At 39.8% G+C, this 24,571-nt stretch overlaps 2 protein-coding genes across 12 annotated transcripts in view; one reads left to right on the top strand and one right to left on the bottom strand.

Moving 5' to 3' along the window:
* The window catches only part of Fbxl2 (F-box and leucine rich repeat protein 2), an 82,478-nt gene extending 79,303 nt beyond the window's left edge, over positions 1–3,175 (top strand). For all 5 annotated transcript variants that reach the window (XM_003473395.5, XM_063260438.1, XM_063260437.1 and 2 more), the window contains 2 exons: positions 256–465; positions 1,124–3,175. In XM_003473395.5, coding sequence (XP_003473443.2) covers positions 256–465; positions 1,124–1,231 — 318 coding nt within the window. In that variant the 3' untranslated portion in view covers positions 1,232–3,175. The remainder of the gene's footprint in view (positions 1–255; positions 466–1,123) is intronic.
* Positions 3,102–24,571, bottom strand: part of Ubp1 (upstream binding protein 1) — a 70,713-nt gene continuing 49,243 nt past the window's right edge. For 6 of the 7 annotated variants that reach the window (XM_063260435.1, XM_063260432.1, XM_063260433.1 and 3 more), the window contains 8 exons: positions 20,267–20,370; positions 17,981–18,035; positions 15,076–15,169; positions 11,630–11,720; positions 10,763–10,881; positions 8,395–8,537; positions 7,632–7,683; positions 3,102–5,000 (listed from right to left, as the gene is read on the bottom strand). In XM_063260435.1, coding sequence (XP_063116505.1) covers positions 4,963–5,000; positions 7,632–7,683; positions 8,395–8,537; positions 10,763–10,881; positions 11,630–11,720; positions 15,076–15,169; positions 17,981–18,035; positions 20,267–20,370 — 696 coding nt within the window. In that variant the 3' untranslated portion in view covers positions 3,102–4,962. Of the gene's footprint in view, positions 5,001–7,631; positions 7,684–8,394; positions 8,538–10,762; positions 10,882–11,331; positions 11,466–11,629; positions 11,721–15,075; positions 15,170–17,980; positions 18,036–20,266; positions 20,371–24,571 lie in introns of those variants that run through there. The other variant, XR_010051322.1, reaches the window with a different exon arrangement.

Genomic DNA, 24,571 nt, shown 5'->3' with positions numbered 1-24,571 from the left:
TCTCTTGGGAGAAGGCAGAAGAAGTGCAAAGGGGTAGGGGAGAATGAATTTGCAGATTGGAGCCCCTTTTACAATTGGGATTAATGTATTCATGCATGGCACTGTTATCTAAAATACCCACTGCAATCTGCCTCCCAACAGTTACACTGGGGACTAGAGTCCATTTTCAAACCACAATAGCAGTTACTGCAGGATCCTTACCTTCACTAGGCCTGAGCCTTGCAGTGAGTGACCTCTGAACCTGTTCTGTTTCAGAGCCTGTCCCACTGTGAGCTCATCACAGACGATGGAATCCTGCACCTCAGCAATAGTACTTGTGGCCACAAGAGGCTGAAGGTACTGGAGTTGGATAACTGCCTCATCAGTGACGTGGCCCTTGAACACCTGGAGAACTGCCGCAGCCTAGAGCGCCTTGAGCTATATGACTGCCAGCAGGTCACTCGTGCAGGCATCAAACGGATGCGGGTAGGTGTGGCCAGGAGAGTGGTCCTGCCTGGCAGTGATTGCTGAGTAACAAAGGACAGATACATCAGGAAACATTATCCACTTTCTTTGTTCTGTCCTAAGCAAACAGTTGTGCTAACCAATCTGGTTTACACAGGTGTCTTTTAAGTACCTCTTAGACCCCACTGTGGAAGATTCAACTCATTTAAGATGGAGGTTCCATCTTAATGACTAATCTTGAATGATTCATTTAAGATGGAGGTTCCATATAGTCTGGTAATCAGCAGCAATATAAGGAAGATCTCTATCCCGGGCAGGCAACTTAATTAAGGTCGTTGCCAGTGTTGGCTAATTCTCAAGCAAGAGTACATAACAGAATGTTGCTTTTTGTTTCCGCATGTAATTTTCACTTTCATTTTAAGTTTAGGCATGTGTACCCCAAAGCAAAAAGGGCTGGCTATGTATCACTTTATGAGATTCCACCTGTCTTTAGAAGGTAGTAAAGGTTGGATGGTGGAGAGAGTGGCATGGGAATGTCACAGCAGCAGCTCTGGTTACTGTTAGAACTCCGTAACACTAAGGTGTAAGAGATTCTGAAAACTACAGGTTTTTTGAGTATGAGGACCATAATTCTTAAAATGCTGGGGTAAACACTAGTCCTTTTCCCTTCTACTTCCAGGCTCAGCTCCCTCATGTCAAAGTCCACGCCTACTTTGCTCCTGTCATTCCACCCACAGCAGTGGCAGGAAGTGGACAGCGACTATGCAGATGCTGTGTCATTCTCTGACAGGAGCTGCTCGGGCCCCAGGGATAATAGTTTCTCCAGGGATAATAGTGTCTCTCCTAGAGAGGACCAGTCTTCTCGGCTACACCACTGTCACCCTGATCTATTGATTCTCCTTTGGGAAAAAGCATTTACAGGTAAAATACTTTGATGTGGACTGCAGTAACTGATGATACTTCTCACCTTTGTTTTGCTGTGATGCAACCAGATCAAAGCCTTGTATCAGTTAACATGTGGCAAGGACGACCTCAGTGCAGCCATGAGCACACAAGAAACCTGAGTCCCTTAAGAGGTGGGTCCCAAAATACAAGTCCTCACCTGGGCTTTATCAGCATCTCTCAGATGAACTGTCAGTGTTAGCACAAGCTGAGCAGAAAGAATAACCTGCCTACCTACCTAATCCTTAAAAGCCAATGAATGGGCCACTTTAATTCACAATGATTCCATTTCAATAAGCAGGACTTTTTCACTTTAAAGATTAAGTAACTTTATTCAAATGACTGTACTGCAAATTCATAATGGCTGATAGTTTTATATGTAGAAGGTAATGTGGAAGGCACCTTAATCAGTTTCCCTGAGACATCAAAGAAAAGAGGACTCTAAGCTGGTGGAGGAGGCACTTCATAGCTCTGTGTCAGTTTGTCATAACCACCTCTGAGGACCAAAATGTAAACAAAAGCAACTCAATCTGCATTGGCTGATGGGAAAGGAAAAGCTCTGGCATACCCTATAGCACACAATGCATTTTTGTTTAAGAAAAAGCTAATTATGTCCATCCTTTTTAGGAGACCTTGCAGAAACAGAATTAAGGCTTAAGTCACTTATATTATTAAAAATAATGAATGGATGCATGCAGAATGGATGTAGTTCTTTAAAGTTTATTTTAAAACTTTAGAAATCAGGTTACACCAAAACTATTTTAAAAGTTTTACAACACTTAAAACTCAGATCAGTAAAGTGTTGGCACCTTTTAGACTCTTAAATCATTGCAGTGTTTAAGAGTTTAATGCAGAGGCTTTATTGCTATGATCTTATGGCAGACAACTCTGAGCAAAAACACTTTCCAAGTCCAGACCTTCCTGATGTTATGAGATGATCTGCTGTCTGCTGTGGCTGACTCTTGCTCTGTCCTGTCCACTTGTGTGATCTTTACTCAAGATTAGATCAGTCATCCTCCTCATTGAAATTGTCAGGAGTGGCTGGTCATGCTAACAACCACAATATAGACTGAAGGGCCAAGAACTCATTAGAAGTAAAACAATAAAAACAAGACATTTTCTATGACTTTAAGGGCAATTTTAGATGCATTTGAGGGACACACTATCTCAGCTGCATTCTAGACAGAAAGGGCAAATACATACCTCCATACAATGACCTAGCAATATTCTCAAGAGTTACCATTAAAAGACTGATTCTATTGCTTTCTGATATGCTCTAGTATTCTCTGATCTTAAACTTGTATGGATATCACAGTTCTTTAAGCAAATGTTTATACCACTGTTGGGATTAGAAGGTGACTAATGTATGAGTAAACAAATGAGTAATGATTATGAATTAGTTTCTATTAAAAAATTAATGACTAGTCTCTTCTAATCTCTCTGAGCTAGAAAACAGCCTATTACAGCCACTGGACTTGATCACATGATCTTATTTACAAAATAAGAAAATCTCTTCTAAGAAACCTCATCAAGTACGGGACAGTTCCTAGAATAATCTGTCCTTATATTAGCTTTGAAAAAAGAAATTAAGAACATGGGAAAATCACAGAAGCCTAATCTCTTACATTTGGACTGGGATAGGTGTGAGGCAGACATAGAGAATCCCTTGATTTTGTGACACAAGCAAGAACTGAGATTTTAAATGACAGACACAATTTGCAAAACAATCGGAAAACATTTATTATATTGAAATGTGTACATCCTACTATTAAAAAAACAAAGTAGCAAATTTGCTGGTGCCATAATTTATTTAACCTGTTTCTCTGGACAGACTATAAATGTTCTAATGCCTCTGGGTGTAATTTCAAGTCTGATGAGCTTGTACTTTTTACCCCATTTCTAAAACCTGATGAGGAGTTCAAAATAGCACACAGCATTAAATGACATTTACTGTTCCATAAATCATGAATCCCAAAAAGGAATGCTAAATAGACAAGCAAAACTTTCTGAAACAATTAAGAGAAGTTCACTTCTTTCCCAAGTGACTTAGAGAAAATGTGGTCACACACAAGCAAAGGGAGGACAGAAAGGCAAGCTCTTCTCCTGTGAGTCTACAGGAGTCACAGGTATTTCCAAACTGACTGCTGAGACAAGTAATCAGCCACCTTTACAGCTTTGTCACCTGGGAGAGAATTCAAACTTAATCATTCCTATTTCCATCTCAACATGGGTGAGGATCAAATAGTACATCCACAGCTAAAACTGCTAAGTGGACAGAGATGCTAGAATTAAAATGGAATAAAAGGTGTTTATATTTTTTAATTAAGCCTTGATATACCACTGGTTTCAAAGACGCTTTCTAATGAATTTGAGGATGCTTTGGATGAAGGAGGTAAAGGCAGCAGGAGGAAAAGGGGCAAACAGTAGATTCCCTTTGGAAAGAAGTATGCTAACAGACACACATTTGATAAGACACACTATTTTATAGAAACCATTATTTGGTATATTAAAAGCTTCTAAGTCACCAGAATATTAATCCATGATTGTACGGAAGCTCATTATTTGAAGTGAGACAAGAGATTTTTATGGTACATTTTAGTGTGATGAAACTTAGTGTTTTCATGTATAATTTCATCTTGTTCACAACACAGATCCCTTAACACCAAGTCAGAAGCTATCAACAGTAACACTGTTCCCTCTTATGTCACCAATTTCTAATATCTGGGGTAGGGCTTTTAAAAAATGCTTAAGATCAAAAAGAGACAGAGATAAAGAAGGGGAAGAAAACGAGAAAGAAAACCACCAAAGGAGTAAGAAAACCAAAAACTTAAATGCTTTTAGAAGCAGAAGCAAAAAAAGTTTTTCAATAAATCAGTGGAAAGCAAAACTAAAAAGTCTTTGTACCTATTAGGATTTACACTGATCCTCTTACCAAGGTACTCTTGACAGTGCAGTTTGCTTCAAGCCCCTCTTCCTGGCTTGAGTCTTCCCCGTCTGTCATGATCACATCGGATGTACACCCTTAGACATGATTGCTTCTGAGAAGGTGCTGAGCCGCTTACCTGACCACCAGTGGCCACATGAACACACTGTGTATCTCTGCAGTTTCCATCTTGGCTCCACAAACAGTCCTGTCCCCCATCTCCTCCCCAAGTCTGTGTAAGATTTAGGCAATATAAGCCAAACTGGCACAGAAAGTAAATGCCCACAGTAAGTTTTTACATTCATTTCCAAACCACATACAGTGTAAAGAAAGAGCCAGCAAAGGCAGCTTCTGGGAACCATGTGGACTGGCTTCTGCCGAGGCATGAAGCTGTGACTGCAGCGTGGCCTCCAGAGCTGGATGCAGCTGCCCCGACGCACTCGCTCTCATGAGGATGCTGGGCTTCGGCTGTGACAGGGAGGAGGTCTGCCTCACATATCAGCTCATAAGAAAGGTCATCTTGTGTTTTCAATATGAAACATTTCATTCAGTAAAATCCAATCCCAAAACTTCTTGGATTCAGTCTTCACACACATTTAAGCGTGACTTTTATTTGGTACTGAATTATAGTTCAGTCTATGTATGTAAAGAGATCACTTCAAGATTATGTGGATACCATCATTATTTTCAGCTGCAACAAAAGTTTAAAAATTTTTAACCAGCCTTAGGAGATCAACTGAATTAAAAAACTCTGAAACCTACAATCCTGCACCCAACTCAGTATTAGAGAAAATATTAAGAGCAAAAGCTGACTTACTCTGGCTCTTTTTTTGGAGGGTGGGGGAGGTTCTGACACAGGGTCTGGCTACGTAGTTTGGGCTGGCTTTGAACTCACTGGGTAGCCCCAGTGCTGGCATTACAGGCATGCATGACCATGCCCAGCAATTCTAGCTCGTAAGTCTTCACACACACATTCCTCTGTTAGACACTGTGATGGTTACTCTTGAATGTCAGCCTGATTGGGTTGAGAGATGCCTAAGAGATCAAGAAAGCACACTTCTGGATGTGTATGGGTGGGACACAGATGTGACTTGGGCCCTAGCTCTTTCCGTATCTGCCCCCTTCTGACATAAACTTCTGTTAGGAAATATGTGCCTTAAGAGCCAGTCAACCACAGACTGAAACATCTAAAAACATGAGCCAAAATAAAGGCCTCTCCTCTATCTGTGGATGGCAAGTATTCAGCCGGCAGCAGAAAAGCTGACCCACAGAGTCACTCTGCTTTTTGAAGCCTTGCTGTTCTACTGGTACCCTGCTCCCAAACTGCTTGCCAGTTCTGTGGGGCAGGATTCCCCAAAACAAACAGAAGCACTGTCACTGAGAGAGGCAAGAGGTGACAGCAGGACACAGGAAACACTCAGAACAGAGGGCAAAGCCAATCCTGTACTCAATATACAAACAAGCCCTCAGCACAACTTTCAATGTGTGTATTTATCTGTTCTGCAAAGTTTTCTGAGCTCCAGAGACTGATTTGAAATATTTAAAATATCACTATCTAGGTAGATCTCTCTCTCTCTCTCTCTCAATCACAAGGGTGGGGGTGTCTCAGTGATACAGCGAATTTTTATAGCAAGCATAAGGCCCTGGATTCAATCCCCAGCACCAGAAAAAAACTCCACCTGTGCCTGAGAGCCTCAGTAAACAATGGGAATCAATAAATGTATTCATAGACAAATGAAATTGTGTGTGAATGAAGTCTAAAAAACAGCAAACTAATACTGGAGGAGAAATCCTGTTTGACAGTAGAAATGCTATAGAGAATACAACTATATAATTTCAGTATGAGTGTTCTTTTTTAGACAATTTAAATTTTTCAAGTTGTTCACCTTTGAGAACAAAAGATTTTGAAAAAACGTACTGAGCTAAAATGCTTCTGAAAGATAAAATAAGCCAGTTAAGTCAATATCCAGTCTTGCAGATAACTTGACAGCACATGTAACCTAAGGCCCAAAGTGAAACTGATTTCAACACAAGGGCCACCACTCCTTTTAAGAGTGACTACCAGGAAAAGGCAACACATGACATCTTCCTCACCTGGGGCCCACTTTTGTGCTAAGACTGGTTCTTAAACTGTCTTTGACAGTCTATGAATACATAATCTCTTTTCAAATAATACTGCCTTTAAAAATACCTCTTCTAACCCCGTAGCAGCAGTCACTGAGTGCAGTCTGGGCCCTCTTTCTAGACTATCTCCCAAGTGACCTTTCAGTCACTGTTGATAGTCAACTGCATCTCAAGCCCAGGTCTTTCTACCTGGGTCCCAGAATGGTACAATTTATTGTTTGCTTGACATTTCTACATACTAAAATGAAACTTTATTCTATCCCAGTCTTTCTTTAGAGTCTACTACATGTCAGTCACTCTAAACAAAAAGCCAACAATCACTACTACTCTCTGTCAAATGTGAGTCAAATAAGGCCCTTAACCTGTCTTTACCCCTGGATGGTACATCCTGACTCCACTTTTGCCACTTTATCTGTTTTCAGAGTTGTGAGAAAAAAGAAATCCAATTATATTACTCCTTTGTGTAAAAAGCTTTAATACAGTCCTCCCTACCCCTGCATGTCACGTCTGCCTCTACCCTCAACTCTGCTCACACACTGCACACAGCTGCATGGCCCTGTCCTAGGCCATCAGAAAAGCTAGGTGCTTTCCTTCCTGCCCTGGGACACCAACTCCTGTGACCGGCTTAAGTCACCTCAGAGAAGCCTCCTACGGATATCCTGGCTGGGGTGAACAAGTAATTATAACCCCCAGCCTAGATGCCCCTTCTGCGTAAGCATCCCTAACTTTAGCTATTCACTTAAAATTTTGTCCATTTGTGGCCAGTTTTGGCTTCTTTCCCCACTAGAGTGGAAATTCCATGGACTACTCCTGTTCACCTGTGGAACTGAGCATGATGACACACACACCTATAATCCTAACACTTGGGGGTAAGCAGGAGAATGATCTTGCATTCAAGGCCAGTCTTAATTACTAGCAAGACCTCCATCTCAAAAGACAAAAAATGAGAGTGACCCACCAAGCAGCTAGAACCACAGCATCTTACATAAATTACTCAATAAAATATAAGCTGAATGAACTGTTTTCTACTCATCAGAGACTGAGAATTATTACAACCACTAGAAATACCCATCTGATTTATTTTTCAAACTTTTAAGTCAGCATTTCCAAGAGTAAGCACACAAAATGGCTACTAACTAGATACAGATGATCTTTCCTAAGCCCAGCACTTGACGAGACACACACACACACACAGTACCTTTTACTGTGGAGAATAAAAAACAACTCTCATCTTGAAAGTTCTGAACCATCTAGAAGAACAAAGCAGATACGTTAGTATAGTTGGGATACAACTGTTCTTTCTTAACTGACTAGAAATGATGTAAAACAGTAATGGGAAAATGCCACAATCTATACACTATTACTGCACAACTACAAGATCCAGCAGCCATGGTAATTCAGAAAGGCAGCAAGAGACTGAACATTCCCCCTGCTAATGGCAAGGCCCTGAGCTAATTTATGTCTGCCAGGATGGCCCCAACAGGTCTGCTCAATCACTCACATGACCATTGGGGAGCATGTGCTGCTGGGCCTGTGAATAACTGCTCTCACAAAAACTGCATAAAGCATTCTTCTACTATTACTTGCTTGTCATTCAACACTGGGACAGGCAAAGTTGTACTTCTGACTTTACCTGTTCTTTTTCTTGTCAAATAATGGGCCAAAGAACATGCCCAATATCTTACCTCATAAAAAAGGTTAACGCCTGCCACTAACCTTGAGACCCCTATAAGTGTCTAAATTCATAAGGGCAAGAGGCCAAATCAGTTTTCCCTGGCATGTTCTCATCATCATTAGGATGCCCAACTTCTGATTATAAATTCTTAACAAATGTTTACTCTCAACTCAGAATCAATTCTCTTGATTATTTGCAAAAGAGGTCACGGAATTTTTCTACAGTTCTACAGTGATCTACACAAGAAGTAAATACCCGTGCAAAAGGATACACCTACTTGATTTACCTGATCACTAACAAGAATGTGAATACCAGTGGGACCCTGTCTGTAAACCTGGTTAATTTGGTGGAAAGGAATATTAAACACCAATGCAAGTTTTCGAGCAACTTCTGAGGCAACCATTTCTTCCAGGTAGATTGCATGATAAACTGAAAGAAAAAAGAACAGTGTTTTACCAATAACCTGTATCTGTGTTCTACTTGATCTCCGGGTAGAATACACCTTTCAAAGCATCAAATAACAAAATTTATGAATAGGAACAAATTAACATTTCTTCCTTAATATTGCAAAAATCTCCAAGTACAGTCTGAAATAATACAGTATTTATCAGTCTTACATATAATATACCAAATAATAATTCTTGTACAAAAGGACTTGCATTTTTTAAATTTCCAGTTTTCTGCAATGAATATGGGATCCATGTATTCAAAACTGAAAAATGAGCAATATTTTAATCCTAGCGCTCAAAATCCTACAACTATGAGGTATATATAGATCCTTGTGCAAGCATGGGGAATCTTCTGGATTACTGGCTCTTCAACTAATTTTTGGGAGTAGCTGCAAAAACTGAATTTACTAAAAGTACCCTTGAGATATCCACATCCAATGGGTGGATTTTATGGTACACATCTGAAGAAAACCATTTTTTGGTTGGTTGTTTCTTGGTCTTTTTGAGACAGGGTCTCACTATGTGGTTCAGGCTGACCTTGGGCTCACTTTATAGCCCAGTCTATGATCTGCCTGCCTCAGCCTCCCAAGTGCTGGGATCACAGGAGTGTGCCACCATACCCAGCTAGAAAACCATTTTTAAAAGATATGTATTTCAGGGGCTGGAGATTTAGCTCAGCGGCATAAGCGCCTGCCTTGCAAGCAGACAGTCGTGAGTTCAATCCCCAGTACCGATAAAAAAGAAAAATACAAAAAAAAAAAAAAAGGAAAAAGACAAAAAACAAATATTTCTAGAATACTTAGAAAAAGAACCCTAAACAGGACATAATTTATGACCAGTAACCCTACCACTGTGAATTTATCCTAGGAATAAAAGCGATCTCTCCCCACAAAAACTAATGTGTAAGATACCAAATGAAAACTAGGATGGAAACAGTGAAGCCTGTTTCTTCCTGAAAGAAGTCTCAGCCTCCGCCCATGCAGGATCTGTTTCTACATGTGTAACTTATCAGCAGACATCATCTCTGTCGTGCACACCTGTAGTCGAGTCACATTAGCACAGGTCCCAGATGTGGATTAGGAATGTAGATGGTGAGGACTTTTTCCTTGTTGCGTGTGGATTTACGTGTGCAGAAACCTTTGCTAATTATACATTATGCAACTTACCTCTGATAGCAGTAATAGCTCCTGCCTTTCACAATGCTATACATTCTTGATTTGCCTTTTTTTTTAAAGTAAGAAAATGAAAGAAGCTACATTTGTGTTTGTGCACATGAGCACATATGTTTGGGACCAAATCATGCTGGGCAAGTTCACCACCACTGAACCACAACCCAAAACCTAAAGATTTTTTTAATAGTTTTGAGGACTGAACCCAAGGCCTCCCACATGCTAGTCAAACATTCTTAAAACTGAGCTAAGTTCTATATATTTTGAGAAAGTTCCAATAGTTGTCCAGGCTTGGCCTCAAACTTGCAAATCATCCTGCATAAGCCTGAGTAGCACAATTAGGGGTGTATGCCCTGTAATTATATTTTTATTTTAAATGCAAACTCAGATGAGGCAGGGGTCAGACTTCTTATATCTTTGGTAACATAGCACTTTATTTTTTAATTTTGGTACCAGGGATAGAACTCATGACTTTGCACTTGCCAGGCAGGCGCTTATGCCACTGAGCTAAATCCCAGGTCCCTAGCACTTTATTTTTTAAGAGTTTCCTCTGGACAGGAGCTACACTCAGTGGTAGAATACTTGCCTACCATATTTAACTCCCCATACTGTGCAAAGGGTGGGTGGGGAAAGGGGGAGGCCTCTGCTGGTTAGTTAGTAAAACGGAGGAAAAAGAAAAACACTCCTGTTTTCTTATAAATCCACCAATGTTACATTCATCATTTAAGTAAATCTGAGATTTAAGGGGGGAAAGCCACTTAAGACAGTCTTTTCATTTGCTATGCATTTTTGGCATGAAAGGCCATATACAAAAACAAGACCCACAGAGCGGCTGAAGTAACTGAGAAAGCCTGCTCGCTTCCTCTCTCCCCAGGATCTGGCCTGAGAGCTGCAGCCCCTCACTGCTGTCAGACCCGTGGTGTCCTAGGCGGCCTTCACACAGCAGGGGCTCTTCTAAGCCCTGCTGAAGTGCTTCCTGTCTCTGACAGTCTCAGAAAAGAAAGGAACAGAGGAGCGAGATGCCCTTGATACCCACCGTAGGGTGTCCCACTGCCACTGTCGCCTCCACTGCCCGCAGCCTGCTGCTGCCCTTGCAGCCGCGTGCTAGTCGGCCGCTCCTGGCAGACATAGATGGTTAAGCGCGGCCTAACTGACCTGCAATCAGAAGAGCCACTCGTGAGCCTGGGTGGGAAAGCGGCCTCAATGTGACACTACAGGAGTCTAAGTTCTAGTTTCTTATAGAACTTTACAAATGTTACTTCATTATTCAAAATAATTTACTAATAAAAATATAAAAGCCACACACTTCACACCAACTATCACAGGTGGTCTAATATGATGATCCAGACTTTAAACCATTGAGATGGTTTGTCAGATGCTGGTAAATTTAAGTTTCAAGATTAAGCAAACATTTAAAATCAGTAAGATTCGATTTTAATGGAATTCTCACACCACAAGTCTAGAAATAGCAATGGACAGTAAATGAATCTTAAAAGCCAGCAATTTACAATTCTTATTTTAATTCACAATTAGAAGTTTACATTTAAACCACTGTATTATAATAATAGTCATAACCTTGAAAACCATAGATTCTGAATAGCTCACCTAAATTAGAAGTTTTGTTTTCTTGGCAATAAACCCAGTCGTCTTCAAGAACTCAGTACTGCCCATGTGCTTTGCTACCAGTCTTACAGTCTACCTCTGCCCTCATCAGTGCCTGCATCATATCTGGGCCTGCCCTGAAGGTGTACACAAAACAGTCTTCTTGTGAGCACAATGCTGCCGATGCTTGACGGCGCACACGGCACATGCCAACCTAGCGTGGAAACACATTCTGCCCAAATCCCCCCACGCGGAGAAAGGAGCCTGCTTACTTCGTGCAAAACAGTCCACAATATGTTACCTTGACTTCAGTGAATTATAGAGCCTAATGCCATCGGCTGCACCACAAATTTGAACTAAATCCTCCTTTGTCAGTTTTAGTAAGTCGGCACCTGCAGAAAAGCACAGTCTTCTCAAATAAATGGAAAAGAATAGATATTAACTATTTATAGGCATCTCCCCTTACATGGTCAAATGTATTTCAGAAGGACAACAGATATCCTGAATGAATAAATACACACACACACACCCTAAGAATCAAATATACTCAGAATCAAAAAAATGCTAGCTTTTCAGTGTCCTGTATCATGGAACTTATATACCAGAAGCTGGTAAATCGAATCCATGAGCAGGATCTCTAAGAGCATCTGATCCCACTATAGAATCTTACTGCTAATCTTACCTAGTGGCTGTAGCTAATTATGATTCTGACCCCAAATAAAACCTGAGATTATCCCAAGAGTGGTGATGCACGCCTGTAATCCCAGCACTCAGAAGCCTGGGGCAGGAGGATCACTGTGTTTGAAGCCAGTCTGGACTACATAATGAGGTCAAGCCCAGCGTGTACTACATAGTGAGACCCTGTCTCAAAACAAAAACAAAAACAAACCCTTGTGATGGCCTACAACAATGGATCTTTTTTCTTTTACAAAAGAGGAAATGGATCTCCCTAGTTTTGGGAACTTGCCCAAAGTCACATAGTGAGTTGATGGGGCAGGCGTGGCTCTCCCTATACTGTAACGTGCAATGTCAAACCAAGTCACGCATGCTGTAACATACCAACTGTGTCAACCCAATAGGAAAGCAGAGAATCACACATTATTCCTTCAGATCGCCCCTGTAAATATTTGGTAACTGCAAATATCACCTTAAAACACAACAGAAAGGTAGGAGAGGAAGTAGTAGAGAGCAAAACTGATCACAGTTTGGTTGGTTTTAAAGATGAGGATGGCTACATGGGAATTCATCATATTCTTTCTGCTTATGTTTGAAGGGTCCATTATCTTCTGTGTTTACTTTCTCTACAAGTCAAGATGCAATTCAATAGTTTCTCTTTCTCTCCCTCTCTCCTTCCCTTCCCCTGTCTTTCCTCTACTTCTCAGTCCTGGGGATTGAACCCAAGGACTTACCCATGCTAGCCAAGTACTCTACCACTGAGCTACAATCTCTGGCCCCTAGATGCAGTTTTGAGGAAAATTAAGATAGTCTTCAAGATGAATGCATGACTTCCATATGATATGTCTACTTCTGAATTTAAGAAGATCAAGACTTGAATGTGAAAGCCTAATAAACTTCTGGCTTGTGAAAATGACCCAGAGAAATGGAACTTCCATGAAACATGAGCACTGACAGTCATTTTATAGAGTCAGGGAAGCAGAGACACATTCTCTTTTCCTCTAGGGCCTACCATACACACTTCTGAAGTATACTTACAGTTGAGACCAGAGATGTGTGCATACATGTGCAGCCTTAACACTTACAGAGAGCTAGACACCTGTAAGTACAACCATTCCTGATACTTGAGTGCCCAGGAGGCTCAGTGCAAGAGGCCTCACTCTTCCTACTGTCAGAGTGGTAATTCCGGTGATACCAAAGAGACACCACAATTAGTTGCCTGCGCTCCCTCCAGAGGAAGCACACAGGTGAAGGAAAAGGCAGGAGACCAACCTAAATAATCACTGTTCACAGGGAAAAAAGCTTAGAAGCCCCATGGCAGAAATGTGTCTGCCAACACACAAGTCACTGGGTGCTGTTCTCAGTTTGGGCCGGGGATTTAGCTCAGTGGCATAAGCACTTGCCTGGCAAGCACGAGGTTGTGAGTTCAATCCCTGGTATAAAAAAAAAACCAAACAACAAAGAACAATCAATTGCCACAGCATTATATGCCATGCTTCTCATGTGCCTACCCTACGAGGCCCTGAACTGTACAATTTCTAGGATTTCACACATAAAATGCTTTACTTAATCATATAAAAATGTGGATTCCAGCTAGCAAATGACTTCCATCTGGTATCTTAAAGAGATAAAGAACTATCACGAAGTGACTACTCACTGCAGAAACAGTAAAATAAATGGTATAACAGAAAACTATGGGCCGGGTATTTAGCTTTGTGGTACATTGTCTGCCTAGCAAGCATGAGGTCCTGAATTCGATTCCCAATACCCAAAAGAATAAAAAATAAAGAGAAAACTATGTTCTTTAAGAAAATGACACTTTCCTTCAGGGTGGTATGTGTACACGTTATGCTGTGTCCTCTTACAGGGACCAAGTTATGTTTCAGTGGTCCCACTTGTGTAAGAGAAGCTCACTGCTACTTTACTTGCCCAGCATTTCTCAGTGTATGTTTAACCAGGACATGTGTTTTGTGGGGAAAAGGCTCCTAGGGCCAAACATATTTGGAAAATGCTGCTCCTGCCCCACCTGGCGTATCTACAACGGTTCTCTAAACAGGCCCCCTAGCAAGACCCAGTAGCACATGCCTGAAATCCCAGCACTTGATGGGCTGAGGCAGGAGAACTGAAAGTATGAGTCCTACCTGGGCACTTAGCAAGACTTTGCCTCCAAATAAAAAATTTAAAAGGGGCTTTGGATATAGCTCAGTGTAAGGACACACTAAAAACAAAACAAAAATTGGGTCTCCTTCCATACCCCCTGGGGCACCACTGCTTAATACCTTCTAAAATTCCATCTAAGCACTTCCTTTACTTACTATGCAAGACCAAAAGTAACACTATTACATCTAAAACCCATACCCAAGTATACTCATACTATGAAGTAACTACTACAAAGTAAAAAGGATCAATACATATGACAGACATTTATGGCAAGCTGGTAGCTCCTGAGCTCATTAGGCTGAGTAAGAAAAAGCCAATCTCAAAAAGTTATATAAATGATTCCATTTATGTTACATTCTTAAAATGATAAAATCAGACAGAAAAAGAGTTTATTGGTGGGGAGAAGGGTGTGCATTAGTTACAGAGAGGTAGCAGAAGAAGATGTCTTTGATGCTAGCTTAATTCTGCATCTTAAATGTGGTAGTTACATAAATCTGAGGATGTGATAAAGTGACAGAACTATATACAGTGACAGATATACACACATTGTATAAATGTCAATTTCCTGGCTTTGATATTCTACTACAATTCTAAAAGAAACAGAGTGAAGGTTTACTGGATCACTTCAGTACTGTGTCTTTACAACTTATTATAAAGCAATAATTATTTCAGCATAAAATGAAAATGAAAAACACTGTCTAGAACTAAATACATATATATACAAATAGACCCAATAAAATTATCAATTATTTACTGCAAGGGGACTAAGTGATTGATAACACAAGACTTTCTTGTATATTTTATAACCTCACACATAATAATTTCAAAAAAATTTTTAAGTCTTAAGGTTAGTAATGCCACAGAAGCCAACAACAAAACACTCTGTGTATACACCAAGACACACAGACATACCTGAAAAATTAGAAAACAGTCTTGTGTAGGAAGAGAATCTGTTTTTGAGAAGCCACTGCTGTGTTTCCTGGGTTGTAGCTGAAGGCTGAATTTGCTATTAACAAAGAAAATCAACATCAATAGATAAAAGTATTCAATGTAACAAAAAATACCAAGTCTCTGGCACTTTAAAAAGAGTAATTTAAATAAGGGCTGGGGATGTGGCTCAGTGGTAAAGCACTTGCTTAGCATGGGATTCCAACCCCCAGTATTCAAGTATTTACAGAAAACCTCAAAGTGAAGTAAAAAACACCCAAGAACATGATTCAAACAAAGGCAATACTCAGAAATCAATAGTATTCCTATACACAAGAAACAAACTCAGAGAAAATTAGGGAAACCACATCCATCCCAATAGCATTAAAAAAAGGAAATACTTCGGGATCAATCTAACAAAAAGAAGTAAAAGATCTATACATTGAAAACTACAATAGTCTGAAAAAAAGAGATTAAAGAACACATCAGCAAAGGGAAAGATACCCGCTGCTCATGGATAGGAAGAACCAACACAGTGAAAATGGCCACATTTTGAAAACTGTTATGCAGATTTAGTGCAATTCCAATCAAAATACCATTAGCATACCTTACAGATCAAGAGAAAAAACTCCTAAAATTCTTATGGAACCAGAAGAGACCTAGAATAGCAAAGGCAATTCTGGGCAACAAAGGCATGTCAGAGGGCATTACAATCCCTGACCTGAAATTACACTACAGAGCTACAGTGATAAAATCAACATGGCACTGGCAAAAAAAAACAGATCTGAGGATCAGTAGAATAGAATAAGAGATGCAGATGCAACTCCAAATACACTCAGCCACCCTTTTTGTCTTTTTGACACAGGGTCTCACTCTGCAATTCAGGCAGGCCTTGAGCTCACTTTGTGGCCCAGGCTGGTCTCAAACTCACAATACTCCATCTGCCTCAGCCTCCTGAGTGCTGAGATGCACCACCATGTTCAGCAATTGCCACCTTATCTTTGACAAAGGAGTCAAACATGTTCACTGGAAGAAAGTCTCTTTAATAAATGATGCAGAAACAAACTGACTTTCCACATGGCAAATACTAAAACTAGACCCACATGGATCACCATGCACTAAAGTCAAAATGGACCCAAGATCAAAATATTAAAATGGAAACATTCAATCTACTAGAAGAGGAAATAGGTAGAAATCTTGAAGACAGAGATGTAGGCAGACTTCAAAAACAAAATCCAGACTACGCAGGAAATACTACGAAGAATCAACAAATAGGATCTCAACCTTACTAAAAAGCTTTCGTACAACAAAGGAAATCACCAACAGAGTAACAAGACAATCCACAAAAATGGGAAAAACTGTAGCTAGTTGTCCCTCAGATAAAGGACTTAAAACTAGAACACATAAAGAATTGAAAAAGGTCAGACCCCCAAAATACAAAGGCCAATCCAAAAATGACACCTGAGATGAACACACGCTTCTCAGATGAGGAAATACAAATTGGTATTTCCATTACATAAAAAAATGTTCAACATCACTGGTCATTCCAGAGACACAGATTAAAACAACACTGACATTCTAACTCCAGAAAAAAATGTCTACTATCAAGAAACCAATCAATAATAAGTGCTACAGGCACTGTGAGGAAAAAGGAACCTTTTCCACTCTTGCTGGAAGTGCAGACTGCTGCAACCACTGTGGCAATCAGTGTGGAGATTCCTCAAAAAACTAGGATTACAGGTCCCATTCAACCCATACTAGTCCCCTTCTGGGTAACCTCCCAGAAGAATTAAACACAGTGATATATGTGCACCCAATTGTACAACAGCACAATTTGTAGTAGCTAGACTTTGGAAACAACCCAAATGGCCATCCACTGAGGAACACATAAAAAGATGTGATATTATTATGCAATGGAATACTAAGCCATAAAGAAGGATAAACTTGAGGCTTTTATAAGGAAAATGGATATAACTTGAGATGACATAAGTGAAATAAGACACACATGTGTAAACAATGTATTGTTTCAACAATGTGAGAAGCTAAAAGAAACGTATGTGTGCATGTATGTATGTATGTGTATATATACATATATATGTATACATGTATATGTATATAATAAAATTATTTAAGATAGTCACACTACTGGTTTTTCTGAGTTCACTAAAGAGAAACATTTGTGCTGGTATTGTTCAGACAATTGAATGCAGATGTCTTAGTGCACGGGGTGAATACTCAGCCATAAAGAAGGATAAACCAGAGACTTTTATAGGTAAATGGATCCAACTTGAGAGCATACTTATAAGTGAAATAAATCAAGACTTCTGAGTAATCATATTGAAGTATAATAATAAGTGTAATAATTCAAGTATAATCATATTGTCTCACTAGTGTGAGAAACTGAGCTCATAAAGAAGATCCAAAATGTACAATAGATACTAGGAATAAGGAAGAATCGTCCAAATGAAAAGAAACACTGTTAAAAAAAAAAAAAAGGTAAAAAAGAAAAGAAAAATTATGATGATGGGAAAATACAGAAAGGAAGGGAAAAGAAAAAATACATCTATACACAAGATCATTAAGACAGTTATACATTTTTAAAAAGCTAGTTACACATCTAGTTTCATTAAAAAGAAAGGTTTGGGTCAATACTGTCTGGACAGTATTTCATACCTGTATTTTGTACTCTGAACAACAATAGTATTAATTACTATTACTCTCCCACTAGCCTGTTTTGAAACTCTGCTTTATTTTTTTTTTTCTCTTAAAAAGTTAGACAAAAAGAACATGATTCTGACTATTCAGCAATCCACATGACTTAAGCCTTTGTCAGAAATTTAAAAATGTAAGATCCTGAAAGTATCCAAAAGTTTTAGGGAAAAGAACTTACTTCACCAGAAACCTGTGAAACTCCATCTCCCTGATGATTTGGGGAAGAAGAATTGCTGGGGAGAAAGGAAAAATAAAAAATGATTTTCATAATTATTTTTAAAAAACAAAACACTAAGGAATATTAAACTGGAAAACTTTAAAATAGGGCAACACTATAGGAGAACTCTCCAAGTTAGCAAGAAAAATACAGGGGTGGCAGGTTAGCAGTGAGCAGGGTCACGAGAAGACACATGGAGGCTGCACCTGACTCGTGCCTCCTGTGCCTACGGAGAAAGTCACGCTCTGTGAAAATGACTTCCCTAATTATCCAGAGTGCCAGGAAAATGAAAATGGATATCCATTCATCTTAGGAGAAAACATAGGAGGAATCAGGTAAGTTAAAACAGCTGAAAACAACTTTGGAACAATCTACTTTTAGAAAATGGGCCACAAGAAATAGTATGATATATATATCATGAGTAAAGAAGAGGAATGAAAGAAACTTGTATTTCTAAGGAAAAATGAAAATGGAAAACAATTCCACAGAGAAGACAGCTATTGTCCTGGCTCCTTTCATGGTACCTGTCCCTCAATTACTTAAGATTTTTTTTTTTGGTACCAGGAATCCAACTCAGGACCTTGTACTCGCCAGACAGGAGCTGGAGAACCTCAGCTCTAGATTATTGGGGTTTATGTTGATTGGTGACATATTTCTCAACTCACTCAAACTTAAGCTCCCTCCAACAAGGACTTGCATGTCTAGTCAGTTATGTTTTATCACATCATCTAGAAATGTGATAGGAACAGAATGGTCTCTGAAATGCCCACCCAAGTAGTGGACATGTGAATTCACAGTTTCTCTTACAGGCCCTAGTCATTTTCTAAGAGTACTCAGACTGGTGTGGTCAGGAAACTAGAAGAGACCTCTTCGGTGGTGATGTATCTTAGGTCCATATTCTTCTACTCATTTTTTTTTTTGGTACTGGGGATCGAACTCATGACCTTGCATTTGCCAAGCAGGCACTTAAGTCACTGAGCTAAATCCCCAGCCCTTTTTCTACTCTTAAAGTGCAATAACCTACAGGAAGATGAGCTGTCTTGCCAGTTCACCCATCTCCATGGGAGAAAAGAATGATTTTGTTTTCTTATCAAACCTTGTCAGTATAATCATGGTTGTAACAAGAGCACCCTCTCCCTTGTGGTCCTAGTTTTCGTAATTTTCCTCCCCTGTAAGAAACTTCCTAAAAAAAGGAAAATTCTGACAACTACTCTGAATTACTTCTGCACCAAAGTTCCTGGAAATGGAAGCCCCATAGGGCCTTGTGGGACACAAGGTTTCAGATGCTTCAAATCTAGTGTCCCACACTCTCACCCTGAACTCCCCAGATTTTAAAAATTTAAGGGGGGGGGGGGCATCCTCAGGGGACCAGACCAAGGGCCAGGGCACGGGAGCTGGTAGTGCCAAAACTCCCTGGGCTGTAGGACACAATGTCCGCCATGTCCCACCCAAGGGAAGAGGGAAACCAAGCAAAGGAGGCAAGATCTGTCCCTGAGACACGAGGGTGGTAGGTAGCGGAGAGGGAGGGAGGAGTGACAGCTTGGTGTGATGCTCACAGCTGCTACTCCAGCACTTTGGGAGGGGGAGGCTGAGGCTGAGGCAGGAGGATCGCAAGCTCGACTTCACAGGTCAACTTAGTCCATGTCTCAAAATAAAAACTAAAAAGGACTGGGAATGTGGCTCAGTGTGAAGGCCCTGGGTTCCACCCCCAGTAGTGAAAAAAATAGAAGAAAAAGAAAAAAGTGCTGTCTGTTTGAAAAAAAGAGAAAAGAGAGAAAATAACTCAGTTGGGCTGGGGATTTGGCTCAGCAGCATAAGCGCCCGCCTGGCAAGAACGAGGTTGTGAGTTTGATCCCTGGTACAAAAAAAAAAAAAAAAAACACAAAAAAACGGTTGATATAGTAAACATTAAAGACTGATGTTGTTTGTAATAAATGTGATCTTAACATACTCAGCTCATTCTATCTTTATGTGTAAATGTACTAATACTGTCTTTAATCTCACAAAAACCTTATCTTGAAAATGCCTGTTTTCTGCAATTACCATAGCTATGAAGGTATAGTGGGCCCCAAAAGCCTGGCAAGTGAAGAAAAGACAGTGGCTGTCCTCCCACATCGAGGGAGACTGCTTCCCATCACTACACACTTAGGATGCACTAAACAGGGGCTACAACGGACAGAGGGCACGGTGGAAAGCGCATGAGCATGGACCGGTGAGGCGTGGTGCACGCCAACACAAACCAGGTACCTGTCTGGCACACTGCAAGTGCTCTGCTGGGAAGAGGTGAAAGTGGGCGCTGGGGAAGGGCTGTTATTCACATAGGCTGTAGGGGCGTCAGGCCATGGAGAGCACTAAGAACAGAAAAAGAAAGAAATTAATGACATGCTCTTGAAATACGTGGAAGAATACTTCTGTCATTCAGTCTCTAGTCTGACCAAATGTAAGGTGAGAAAATGAAGAACACCTGAAGCTTATCAAGTACCCTCGAAGATATGTGTCAAAGAAAAAATTTACCTGCTGTGTGCGTCTAGACATTGATTATCTTAGAGAAAACCTGAAGTGATGGCAACAGCAAAAATTTATGAAAACATTTTAAATATATACTCAAGTGTAATTTGCTTTCAAGAACTTTCACTTCCCTTTTTACCAGTCTCCTCTGTCAGTTTCCCAACAGGCACCTAGCAAAATTTGAAAACAGCAGGGACAAGAGAGGATTCATGAGCAATATCTGACATCACATGGTGACCTGTGTCTTACCACTCCCTCTATCCTGTGCCCTGAGGAGCAGCCCCCAGTACCCACCAACTTCCTTAGTATCTCCGATGATTAGTGATTCTCAAGTAAGGCCAGACATCAAACTACCTCAGCCTCTCCTATCTCCCCACCCATGCACATGTGTTTATTTGTATTTTCTGAAAGAGACATTGTGAACTTATTAGACACACTGTTACAATTAGGAGACAGGTAAGAGCCAAAATCAAAAGCATGCCGAGCAGGTTAGGAGAGGCAGGTTCAAATAGGAATCTTTAGCCCTGAAGAAAGTAGGAAATACATTCCACTCCACCTAAGCTGCTGAGAGCACTTCCCTTTCATAATCACCGTGCTCCCATTTTACACAAGAAAGGCATCACATCTATATACAGCCATGGGGTTTAAAACACTCCAGAGCCAAGCAAAAGATACTAGGATAAGCAATTTACAAAGCACACAATCTAATGACTAAAAAAGTTTTTCTCTAAAGTGATTTTCAATTCTTTGTTTTCAAATTAATTGAGGATGACCTATGTTAGCTGCCATAAGATTCTATTAGACTACACATAAAAAAAAATCACTGGGGTTTTTGCCAGATGACTCAAAAGGAGTGCCAAGTCTTGAGTGGCAAGACAAAGTGCCTCACATCTTTTTCTGAGATAGTACCTTGATACGTAGTTCAGGTTGGCTTAAATTCATGAGGGTCCTCCTGCCTCAGCCTCCCGAGTGCTAAGATTATAGGCATGCATCAAAATGCTCAGTATCTCCATTTATATAAAAATCTGAAAGTTATGTTCTGTTCTGTCTCTTTACACAAGTTGCATGTCCAATTTCTATTTTTTATTTAACAATTTACTCAAATGTGCATGTTTTATTGTACTGATAAACTGGTACTACTAAGTTTTAAATTTCTTGACTAAGCAGATTATAGAAATTTACACAGGAAATTTTAATAATTAAATTTCAACTTATGTAAGTTTATTGTAAAGAAGTAATTAGTGCCGGGTGTAGTAGCGCATGCATGTAATCCCAGCACCCATGAGGCTACGGCAAAAGATGGCCTCAAATTGATGCCAACCTGGACTACATAATGATTTCAAGAAGGAAGACCACAGGAAACTTTCGGATTTAAGTTAACAATCATGAAATTTTAAATTTCTATGGTATTAGGCCGGGGATTTAGCTCAGTGACATAAGCACCTGCCTGGCAAGTGTGAGGTCATGAGTTCAATCCCGGTATCGCAAAAAAAAAAAAAAAAAAATTATATGGTATTTAGTAGAATCCACAAGATGTACTTTAAAGAGTAATACAGTAAGTTGTCAAGTTACAAACAAGTCCCCTTCTGAGAGAATGTTCCTAAGTCTGACAAAGTGAGTCTTATACAGTACACCTGTGAAAGTACATAGTGCGAATGTTCATTAAGTCAACTCTGTGATTCACTATATCACCATTTTTCTTAAAGTATAAATACAAATATTCACCATATCAGAAAACTGGCTCGTTTGCAACTGTTCAAATTTATGATGAGACCTTTCACAGGTCAACGTGAAAATGTATTAGTGAGTATATCTTTCTTCAAAATTGTTCTGAATAGGAATCTGTCAGGAACACTAGTTTGACAGACCTAAGAAACTCTGAAGCATCCTAAGGGCTGAGTAAGTCTCACCTATGACTATGGGGGCTTAAAACCCGTATCTGACAACCTATCAAAAGAATGGATACAGGAAAAAAATAGAAATTCCCACATCAGCAATCTTTACAACTATCCAATAATGTAGCCACTCAAAAATGGAAAGGAGAAAAAAAATTTCAGCATTGTTTCAACTATCCTCAGTTGCCCTGCAATAGAGAAGTCTAATCTGGCTGGACAGCTTTGCTAAACTTACTGTATGGTCATCAATTTCACTGTAAATCACTCTTCATATAAAAATGCCTATTCATCTGAAACTAACGCATTTGTTTTTCTTTGTCATAACAAGTATTACCTCCTCAGTTTAGAGTTTGAGGGATCCAAGCTGAGTCTGGCAATCTGAGTTGGCTAACAGATCTAATCATCCAGTGTCACATGCTCACTGTAGTCTTCCTTTCTTGGAAGATTTTCCTGCTACACCATTCTCCTTGCCTGATACAAAATATTATAACACAATAAAACATATATCTAAATATGTTAAATATTAAAAATATTGAGTTGAGTATGGTGGTGCATGACTGGTAATCTCAGCATTCGAGGCTGAGGCTAGACAACTGCCGCAAGTTCAAGTTCGAGGACTGAACTGCATAGTGAGGTCCTGTCTCCAAAAAAGAAACCAAACAACAAAACAAAACAAACAAAAAAACAGTGTCACCAAATTGTTTTGGTAATTTTTGCCAGCTATTTGAGGAAATGAAGTCATCAAAAAGCTTCAAGTTGAGCATGGCAGAGTAAGGCAGAGATACCAGATCTACCCATGCTCCATCCACACACATACTCACTTGACTTTTACACATGCAGGTTCTTTTAGAGTAGTGCTATTTTACTTTATTTCTCTTTTTGCAGTGTCAAGAAAGCAAACCCAGAGCCTCACACATGCTAAGCAAGCATTCTACCACAAAGGTTCACCCGCAGCCCAGCTGGCTGTTTTAAAAAAAAAAGGAAGCAACAGTGTAGTGCTTCTGTTTCTGAAGACAGTCTGTAATGCATAAAAGTTTTAGCGGGGACTCCTAAAGGTAGTTTTAGTATATACTGTGAAAGTAGTATCTTCCCCAACAGATTAAAGAGTAATGATTCCCTTCAGGTTGTCAAAATTGCCAGCTTTAATGTGAGACAATCAAGGATACACCAAAGGTTTTGTTGTGTAGCACCTCCTGGCAAGCAGTAGCAGTGTGGCACCATTTTACCCAGGACCTTTTAGATGTTAACAGTAAGTCGAACACAATTCTTTTACTGAAAGCAAAGTGTAACTATCCGAAGACTGCAAGAAGTGTTAGCCTTCCTTTTGAACATTTAAGATGTATATGAAATGCTTCAGATATTCTTTTCTAAGGGATCAATCTACCCTTGCTTCTTTAAAACAGGTTCTCAAGATGAGCTCTAAACACTTCTAGACATGTCCTGCCCAAGCCAAACGCAGCCAGGGCAGCAAACACCACACTAGGAAGATGTGAAATCCCAGGCCAGTAAACTGCTGACGTTTTGCATACTTTAGACTTAAGAGTCATTAAGAATTGACCACAACTTTCTCATCTTCAGATTAGCTCTGGGCTTTTAACAAATTTGTTTTTTAGGAACTGCCAGAACTATTTCTTTAAATTAGCTAAAAATTTCATTTGCCGGGATTCGCCACCTTTCAGAGAAATTTACTCTGAGAGTATTTGGGGGTTTTCAGTTGGGAAATCAGAAGGGGATGAAAATATTAAATTCAAGAGGTGGGCATTGTGGGGATAGAATATTCAGTGCTTCTAACAATCTCTGATTTAAACCTAAAAAGCCCAGTTGAAGAAATGCAATATGTGTGCTCCTTATGGTACTAGGATGAGAACATTTTTAACTTTATTGTATAAAGAAGCATTTTTACTCAATGCTTTATGTAAATAAGGTTTCTGTGATAAGTGTCCATAAGACAGATAGTGACCATGACAGTGACTTTCAGTCTAACTCTAATCACAGATATGTACAAGAGTGAAAAATCCATTTTTTGGCACCTGAATAGTGTGGACACTTCAACAATAGAGTATTCATTAATACATATGGCATCAGTTTAAAGAAAACTTAACGGTCTATGTTTATATTTACTGAGGTTACATAGCTGACCTACATTCAC

This window comes from Cavia porcellus, unplaced genomic scaffold (genome assembly GCF_034190915.1).
Source record: "Cavia porcellus strain 051 isolate PalLab524CR breed Dunkin Hartley unplaced genomic scaffold, mCavPor4.1 scaffold_13, whole genome shotgun sequence".
Lineage (NCBI taxonomy): Eukaryota > Metazoa > Chordata > Mammalia > Rodentia > Caviidae > Cavia > Cavia porcellus.
The sequence above is the reverse complement of the archived record's forward strand: the minus strand, read 5'-3'. Positions and strand labels throughout refer to the sequence as shown.